Below are 9767 nucleotides of genomic sequence, written 5' to 3'. Positions count from 1 at the left end.
TACCACCTGCAACTGGACATGGACGTTTATAAGAGACACGTTTCTTCCGTATCAAGAAATTAGAAACTATCGCCAGGTAAAAGGTTCGTAGAAAAAGTACTGCCAGTGCTTTAATACCTACACTGTAATGGGTATGAAAGGACGGAGTACATCATTTCATATCCTACTACCAACTGTAGCTAGTATCAGTAGTTTGAAGGCTAGGCTGGCTTTTTGTCAACCAGGACCACTTCTCCACTGGAGACCACAGCAGTTTGCCTAGTCTTCCTCCAAACAACGGTAGCAACATCTCTTCCTGTAAAACACAATGGAAACGGTTAAGAACAGAACCTGGGTCACATTCCCCAACCACAAAGCGCCTGAGCATAGGATTGTTGATTTAGGATCAGCTGTCTTTTAAATCATGATAATGATTAAGATTATGGACAGGAAGAATCTGATCCTAGATCAGCACTCGTACTCCGAGACACTTTAAATATGGGCTATAGTTTCCAAACAAGGCCTTTGTAAAGGGAGAATAGTACCCACTTTGTTTGTTGCATTTTGGTTCACAGGAGTCCCATGGAGTAGGGTAGCACAAAGATGCACTACAGTGGATGAAAATCTGGCAAGAGTACAGCATAAAATAAGTTAGTGAAAAGCCAATAGCACATCAAGTTGTGTGTTTTATATCAAATAGGTATGAATAAAGTATGAATAAAGGTAGCCAATTACTGTATCTTTGCGGGGAGCCAGAGTGTGATCCACAAAGGTGAACATCTTGAGGATGAAGCGTTTGTAGTGGCTGGGATACAGAAGGCCAGAGGAGAGATCCACAGGGACCATGGTGGTCTGGTACTTATCATTCTGGTAGGAACATCTGGAGAAAGAGAGAGGAGTAATAGAAACTTAATGTTTGCCAAGCCTCAATTCCAAATACACTGAATGAAAATATAAATGCATTATGCAACAATTTCAAAGATTTAACTGAGTTACAGTTCATTAAAGGAGGTCAGTCAATTGAACTAAATTTATTTGGACTTAATCTATGGATTTCACATAACTGGGAATACAGATATGCATATGTTTGTCACAGATACCTTAAAAAAAGGTAGGGTGTGGATTAGAAAACCAGTCAGTTTCTGGTGTTACCACCATTTGCCTCATGCAGCGCAACACATCTTCTTCACATAGAGTTGATCAGGCTGTTGATTGTGGAATGTTGTCCCACTCCTTTTCACTGGCTGGGCCAACTTGCTATATAAAGTATACTGTCGGGAACTGGAACACCCTGTCATATGTCGATCCAGAGCATCCCAAACATGCTCAATGGGTGATATGTCTGGTGAGTATGCAGGCCATGGAAGAACCGGGACATTTTCAGCTTCCAGGAATTGTGTACAGATACTTGCAATCTGGGGCTGTGCATTATCATGCTGAAGCATGAAGTGATGACGATGGATGAATGGCACAACAATGGGCCTCAGATTCTCATCACGGTACTGTATATCTGTGCATTCAAATTGCCATCGATAAAATGCAATTGTGTTTGTTGTCCGTAGCTTATGCCTGCCCATACCATAACCCCACCACCACCATGGGGCACTCTGTTCACAACGTTGAATTCAGCAAACTGCTCGCCCACTCGACGCCATGCCATCTGCACGGTACAGTTGAAACCGGGATTCATCCATGAAAAGCACACTTCTCCAGCGTGCCAGTGGCCATCGAAGGTGAGTACTTGCCCACTGCAGTTGGTTACAACGTCGAACTGCAGTCAGGTCAAAACCCTGGTGAGGACGATGAGCATGCAGATGAGCTTCCCTGAGATGGTTTCTGACCGTTTGTGCAGAAATCCTTCGGTTGTGCAAACCCACAGTTTCATCAGCTCTCCGGGTGGCTGGTCTCAGACGATCCCGCAGGTGAAGAAGCTGGATGTGGAATTCCTGGGCTGGCGTGGTTACACATGATCTTCGATTGTGAGGCCGGTTGGGCGAACTGACAAATTCTCTAAAACAACATTGGTGGTGGCTTATGGGAGAGAAATGAACATTAAATTCTCTGGTAACAGCTCTGGTGGACATTCCTGCAGACAGCATGCCAATTGTACACTCCCTCAAAACCTAAGACATCTGTGGCATTGTATTTTGTGACAAAACTGCACATTTTTGTGTCCTTTTATTGTCCCCAGCACAAGGTGCACCTGTGTAATGATCATGTTTTTTAATCAGCTTCTTGTTATGCCACACCTGTCAGGTGCATGGACTATCTTGGCAAAGGAGAAATGCTCACTAACAGGGATGTAAACAAAAATTCTGCATATGGAAGATTTCTGGGATCTTTTATTTCAGCTCATGAAACATGGGACCAACACTTTACATGTTGCGTTCTCATTTGTATTTAGTGTACATAGTGGTAGATGATGCATTCTGAAGTCACACAATGAAGAAATGTCAAACAGATTGTTCAAAATACATATTTAAAAAAGAGCAAGACATGCATAATCAGGTGGATTAGTATTGTAGTTACTCACTTTTCAATGAGGAGGTCCCACTTGGGCATGCTGACAGGGCTGGGGTCAGAGGTGGTCCAGCAGTGCTCCAGCAATAGGACCAGGTTGGGATCCTTCTTCTCCAGGATGCGCACCTCAACGTATACAGGTTGCCTCAGGACTTTAGTGAGAGGGTAGTCTTCCTCAGTGTAAAACGATGTGAAGGCACTGGACTCTGGAGGTCAGACAGGATTGAAGAAAAAAAAACACATGTAAAAATCAATTATAAAAAACAATATGTTTGAAGTTCTACAACTTGACACAGAACAAGTCTGAAATGAAATAAACCTTACCGTCTTTACATGTCTTGGTGTCACATGTTCCTTTGGCCAGTCTGAGTTCCACTCTGAGCGGTCCCATAACAGCAACCGGAGCGGGTGCAGGAACAGTGTTCACCTCAATAACCAGAGCCTTCACCGCAGTATCAGAGTACTTACACTGGAACAGCAGCCTAGAGAAGGAGACATGGCAGTGACTGATACAGTAGGATCTTCAAGCATATCAACACTTTATGGGCTAAATCTGGATGCAGGAAACTAGCTCTTGGGAATCAATAAAGTAAATTCAATCTTACAGAGAGAAGACTCACTCAAATTGGCTGTCTCTGGTGATGGCGCCTTGGGGTACGACCCCCACTTCATAGAAGGACGCCATCCTGTTCTCATAAACCATATAACCATTTTCCTCCTGCAGGGGAGAGTCCACCGTTAAAGTGCAACTCCACCACTTTTAAACCTCATTTTCAGGATCTCCAGCATAATACCAGTGTCAACATTTGTGAAAATGGCACATTTCTAAGTTTGGTATCATCAAAAACTGAAAAACAGTGATTTTCAAACACTATGACATTCGTGGTGATGTGAGGAGCAAGAAAATACCTTGGACTCAGGGCTCTAAATTAAAAAATGTCATTGATAGCACTGGTGCTCCCAACATTAAAAATGTAGGAGCACCACATGAAATTTAGGAGCACCAAAAAATACGATTTTTTAATTGGGTTTATATAAATTCCAGCTACTTTTGAAGCACATGTTGTGACTTAGAAACAAATATGTAACACTGTAAAGATATTAGTTTATTATAAAAAAGTAAAATATTGATATACGAATACCTGTCATTGAAATTACAAAGTAATTTTATATAAACACTATTGGTCAATCTGTTAATGGTAAACTTAATCTATATGCAGATTATACTCTTATGTATGCTTCTGCCTCTACTGTTGATCTGGCTGTGTCAAAACTACACATTTTATAGCTATGCAGGAATCCCTTGCTGATTTAAAAACTTTAAAGTATTGATTGAGGTCTTATTTGTGGATGAATGTAACTGTTTTTCTGGGTGATTTGAGAAGTTTTATTTGTGCTTCCCATGACAGTGTTTTTGTATTATAATAATAAAAAAGTATATATACAGTGGGGGAAAAAGTATTTGATCCCCTGCTGATTGTGTACGTTTGCCCACTGACAAAGAAAGGATCAGGTTTATTTGAATAGTGAGAGACAGAATAACAACAAAAAAATCCAGAAAAACGCATGTCAGAAATGTTATAAATTGAATGGAATTTTAATGAGGGAACTAAGTATTTGACCCCCTCTCAATCAGAAATATTTCTGGCTCCCAGGTGTCTTTTATACAGGTAACGAGCTGAGATTAGGAGCACACTCTTAAAGGGAGTGCTCCTAACCGCAGCTTGTTACCTGTAAAAAAAAAACACCTGTCCACAGAAGCAATCAATCAATCAGATTCCAAACTCTCCACCATGGCCAAGACCAAAGAGCTCTCCAAGGATGTCAGGGACAAGATTGTAGACCTACACAAGGCTGGAATGGGCTACAAGACCATCGCCAAGCAGCTTGGTGAGAAGGTGACAACATTTGGTGCGATTATTCGCAAATGGAAGAAACACAAAAGAACTGTCAATATCCCTCGGCCTGGGGCTCCATGCAAGATCTCACCTCGTGGAGTTGCAATGATCATGAGAACGGTGAGGAATCAGCCCAGAACTACACGGGAGGATCTTGTCAATGATCTCAAGGCAGCTGGGACCACAGTCACCAAGAAAACAATTGGTAACACACTACGCCGTGAAGGACTGAAATCCTGCAGCGCCCGCAAGGTCCCCCTGCTCAAGAAAGCTCATACACATGCCCGTCTGAAGTTTGAATGATTCAAACTTCAGAAAGTGTTGTGGTCAGATGGGTGAAAGATGGGTGAAAGTGTTATGGTCAGATGAGACAAAAATGGAGCTCTTTGACATCAACTCAACTCGCCGTGTTTGGAGGAGGAGGAATGCTGCCTATGACCCCAAGAACACCATCTCCACCGTCAAACATGGCGGTGGAAACATTATGCTTTGGGGGTGTTTTTCTGCTAAAGGGACAGGACAACTTCACCGCATCAAAGGGATGATGGACGGGGCCATGTACCGTCAAATCTCCATTTTGGTCTCATCTGACCACAGCACTTTCACCCAGTTGTCCTCTGAATCATTCAAACTTCAGACGGGCATGTATATGAGCTTTCTTGAGCAGGGGGACCTTGCGGGAGCTGCAGGATTTCAGTCCTTCACGGCGTAGTGTGTTACCAATTGTTTTCTTGGTGACTATGGTCCCAGCTGCCTTGAGATCATTGACAAGATCCTCCCGTGTAGTTCTGGGCTGATTCCTCACCGTTCTCATGATCATTGCAACTCCACGAGGTGAGATCTTGCATGGAGCCACAGGCCGAGGGATATTGACAGTTCTTTTGTGTTTCTTCCATTTGCGAATAATCGCACCAACTGTTGTCACCTTCTCACCAAGCTGCTTGGCGATGGTCTTGTAGCCCATTCCAGCCTTGTGTAGGTCTACAATCTTGTCCCTGACATCCTTGGAGAGCTCTTTGGTCTTGGCCATGGTGGAGAGTTTGGAATCTGATTGATTGATTGCTTCTGTGGACAGGTGTCTTTTTTTACAGGTAACAAGCTGCGGTTAGGAGCACTCCCTTTAAGAGTGTGCTCCTAATCTCAGCTCATTACCTGTATAAAAGACACCTGGGAGCCAGAAATATTTCTGATTGAGAGGGGGTCAAATACTTAGTTCCCTCATTAAAATGCAAATCAATTTATAACATTTCTGACATGCGTTTTTCTGGATTTTTTTGTTGTTATTCTGTCTCTGTTCAAATAAACCTACCATTAAAATTATAGACTGATGCTTTCTTTGTCAGTGGGCAAACGTACAAAATCAGCAAGGGATCAAATACTTTTGTCCCCCACTGTATCCCTTTTCCTTCCTTCTGTGTCCCCAAATGTTTGGATATACTGGTAAAGTTACTAGGTTGTTAGCTAGCTTGCCAATGATGGAACAATGTGTAAACAAATTGTTAACAACGCGTGAGTAATTTTAGAACAGCCCAGGGCACATTTATATACAGTATTATATAGATCTCTTATTGCGTGGAACTTCCTTCCATCTCATATTGCTCAAATAAACCGCAAACCTGGTTTAAAAAAAAACAGACAAAGCAACACCTCGTGGCACAACGCTTCTCCCCTATTTGACCTAGATAGTTTGTGTGTATGCATTGATATGTAGGCTACGTGTGCCTTTAATTTTTTTTATGTAGTTCTGTCCTTGAGCTGTTCTTGTCTAATGATGTTCTGTATTATGTTATTCTGTATTATGTTTCATGTTTTGTGTGGACCCCAGGAAGAATAGCTGCTGCTTTTGCAACAGCTGCTGCTTTTGCAACAGCTGATGGGAATCCTAATTAAAATACCAAATTACATGGTTTATGAATATAAAATGCAGTCCCGGCGATCCGCTATAGGAAGATAAAAATGTTGCTCCTGTAATATGGGTCAGATCTTTTGCCCTGGTTGGGCTAGATGCAAGCCATTTTCGCTGTAGTAATGATGCAACCATGACTCTATCGAATTTGCACTTGGAAACAAAGGTACAGCGAAGCCTTATTACAACAATTATTATTTGGGAGATTAGAGCCCTGCTTGGGCTAGAAACTTGTTGCAGGTTTTGAATATCACCGTTTTTACTTTTAATTCTACTCTGTGATGTCACAGAGAAGCACTTTTTTAAGGCTCGCTCTTCTTCGCTTTTTAACCACAGATCATAGAAACGCGCTGTTTTCACATATATAGACACTGGTTTGGTGCTGGAGATTATGAAGTTGAAAAGTGGCGGAATTGTCCTTTAAATGTCCAACAATACAGCCATTTTTATCTCTAACAAATCATTTCTGGGTAACAATGATGATGGGTTTAAATTAAAATGGTCAGAAAGAAACTAAAATAGCTTCTTAGCAAAGAGCAATTTCTCAAGCAAGAATTTTGCTAGGACTGTCTGGGAGTGGTCTAAGTGGGGAGGGGAAAACTGAAAACTAGCTGTGATTGGCAGAAAGGTTTGGAACTTTCTTTCCTAATGGTCTGTTAACTAATTTACTACCAAAACTCCATCCCACCAAAACAGACTGAAATTTCAGGCAGTCTTTTCAAACAGCTCTTACACTAAAAGGGCATTATCATAATTTTCACAATATTATTCCAACCTCATAGTGTGGAAATGTATATAAAAAACAGGAATCCTGTTTTTGACTACACTGGGCCTTTAATACTGAGCCAGTGTACACAATGAATATTCTGTCTCTCTACTCACCTTCAGAGTAGTACCACAGGCTGTGACAGGGAACTGGTATATGGCAAAGGCTGAAGTGATGCCAACAGGACTGCAAGGGCCGTTGTTTCCCCCCAGCAGAATGATGGTATCAATGTCTATTTTGGGCCAAGTGGCATTCCTGGCCACCACCACCACAAACTGAGCATCCATGGTACACTGCACAGTCACTGGGGAAAGAGAGAAAAAATAAATGTTTTGTTCAAATACAGATCATTACAAGGAAGAAGATCTATCAGACACTCACCTGCCTTCCCATAGTAGCACTGCTGTCCATTGAAGCAACAGTCGATAGCCTCACATTGAGCCAGAGTAATTTTAGGGGTTCCACATTGCACTGTATCCTTAGACTCTACTTGACATCTCTGATTTTGAGTTTTAGTTACTGCTGGCCACTGGGGAGTTTTCTTATGTGGACCTTGGGGCTCTGGTCTCTGGGGAGTCTGCAGCTGCGGCCCCTGGGGCTCTGGCCCCTGGGGAGTCTGCAGCTGTGGACCTTGGGGCTCTGGCCCCTGGGGAGTCTGCAGCTGTGGACCCTGGGGCTCTGGCCACTGGAGAGTCTGCAGCTGTGGACCCTGGGGAGTCTGCAGCTGCGGCGCCGGGCTCTGGGGAGTCTGCAGCTGTGGCTCCTGGGGAGTCTGCAGCTGTGGCCCCTGGGGAGTCTGCAGCTGTGGCCCCTGGGGAGTCTGCAGCTGTGGCGCTTGGGGAGTCTGCAGCTGTGGCGCCTGTGGAGTATGTAGCTGTGGCCACTGGGGATTCTGCAGCTGTGGTCCCTGGGGCTGTGGCCACTGGGGCTCGGGTCCCTGGGGAGTTTGCTGCTGTGGCCCCTGGGGCTCTGGTCTCTGGGGAGTCAGCAGCTGTGGCCCCTGGGGAGTCTGCAGCTGTGGCCCCTGGGTCTCTGTTCTCTGGGGAGTCTGCAGCTGTGGCCCCTGGGTCTCTGGTCTCTGGGGTGTCTGCAGCTGTGGCCCCTGGGGCTCTGGTCTCTGGGGAGTCTGCAGCTGTGGTCCATGGGGCTGTGGCCCCTGGGGTTCTGGTCTCTGGGGAGTCTGCAGCTGTGGCCACTGAGGAGTATGCAGCTGTGGCCACTGGGGAGTCTGCAGCTGTGGTCCATGGGGCTGTGGCCCCTGGGGTTCTGGTCTCTGGGGAGTCTGCAGCTGTGGCCCCTGGGGCTCTGGTCTCTGGGGAATCTGCAGCTGTGGTCCCTGGGGAGTCTGCAGCTGTGGCCACTGGGGATTCTGCAGCTTTGACCACTGGGTATTCTGCAACTGTGGCCCCTGGGACTCTGGCCCCTGGGGAGTCCGCTGTTGTGGTTTCTGTGGAGTTCGCTGCTGTGGCCACTGGGGCTCTGGCCACTGTGGCTGCCTAGACTTAACTTGGGGTTGCGGGTTGTTGGTTGGAGGAAACCTCCAGTTGGGCTGTGCATCAACATAACATGCAAACAGTACCAACATAACAAACCTATAGGAACACCACCTCACTGCCATACCTGCTGAATAAGATATAATAAGATATAAGCTAAGTGTCTTTCTTCAGTATCTGCAATACTGTCCTATACAGCCTGTTCCGCCTAATACAGATATATATACCTGATTGAGTATAATAGAATGCTAGAAACTGACCCTGTAATCAAAATCAATCCCTTTCTAACTCTGTGGAATTAAATAGTCAGCACCTAATTGGTTAGACTAGAGTCACTGGCCTTATTCTGAAATATCCACTAGTAGTCCCAGTGGATATAAGAATACAATTCCAATTGCAAAAATAGATCGCAACAAGGGAACAAAAATCAGCTTCAAAGCAGAAAAATTGTTCAACCTCCATTAGGAAGAACACAGCTTATATACCCTGAGCTATATGATGTAATACATCACTATGTGTGTACGTGTTCCTCTGTGTCCTCGGTCCTTGTACTAGGACCTTCAGCGATTAGCTGACGTCAATTACTATTATCAGTGAACAAGAGACATGTAAAACCATTCCAAATATTCAGTCGACACCTTGAGTGTCTGTCTGGAGAAGTACTGTATGTGAATCATGTGGGTTACAGAGGCTCTGAATATGTTATACATTGTCAGTCACGTGCAATCTAAATATGAACATTAATGGTCTTACATTTCTCCATTACACTTCTTATGCCCTTCAGGTACATCTGAATGATTGGATAGGTATAAACAATATGATTGCAGCCCTGTTAAGCTTTCACCATATTGCTTTAAAGCTATCCAATACTTACATATTTACACAAGTGCTAGGGCTATGGTTCATTGATTGATTGATTTTATTTGAAAGTAAAAAAAATGCATATACATACATTGCACATATTTTACAAACTTGACAGGGATAACACAATAAAGTAAGTGACATATTTCCATTGTGGTCCCTTAAACCTAGAACATGCAGTTAGGCATTTCCAAGGTAACGGATGTATGCTTTGACTAAGATTTTTCTCTTTAAAATGGATGCCAAACAAAAACCATTCATTTCAAAGTTTAACAAACCATACAACTCTACGCACAAGGACTACTTTGAATAACTTACACAGATCATTTCACAGAAACACATTT

The 9767-nt window shown here is 43.7% G+C and overlaps 1 protein-coding gene across 1 annotated transcript; it reads right to left on the bottom strand.

Moving 5' to 3' along the window:
• On the bottom strand, window positions 1–8996 carry LOC106569551 (uncharacterized). Its single transcript, XM_014141012.3, has 8 exons — window positions 7451–8996; window positions 7186–7373; window positions 3120–3217; window positions 2824–2981; window positions 2513–2705; window positions 715–859; window positions 529–604; window positions 1–295 (listed from the first exon to the last, which is right to left on the bottom strand). Exons 1-8 carry the CDS (start codon window positions 8685–8687, stop codon window positions 201–203), a joined length of 2190 nt encoding a protein of 729 aa, XP_013996487.2. The 5' UTR covers window positions 8688–8996; the 3' UTR covers window positions 1–200.
• Window positions 8997–9767: the final 771 nt, after the last annotated feature.

Source organism: Salmo salar, chromosome 14 (assembly GCF_965601325.2).
Source record: "Salmo salar chromosome 14, fSalSal1, whole genome shotgun sequence".
Classification (NCBI taxonomy): Eukaryota; Metazoa; Chordata; class Actinopteri; order Salmoniformes; family Salmonidae; genus Salmo; species Salmo salar.
This window is presented reverse-complemented; position numbering and strand designations above follow the sequence as displayed.

Excerpts from the sequence above, each read along its gene's own strand:
- LOC106569551 (XM_014141012.3), bottom strand. The coding sequence starts at position 8,687 with ATGGCAGTGAGGTGGTGTTCCTATAGGTTTGTTATGTTGGTACTGTTT. Across the intron at positions 7,374-7,450 it reads GTGCTACTATGGGAAGGCAG|TGACTGTGCAGTGTACCATG; the intron begins GTGAGTGTCTGA and ends CTCTTTCCCCAG. Across the intron at positions 296-528 it reads ACCAAAATGCAACAAACAAA|GAAGAGATGTTGCTACCGTT; the intron begins GTGGGTACTATT and ends TGTGTTTTACAG.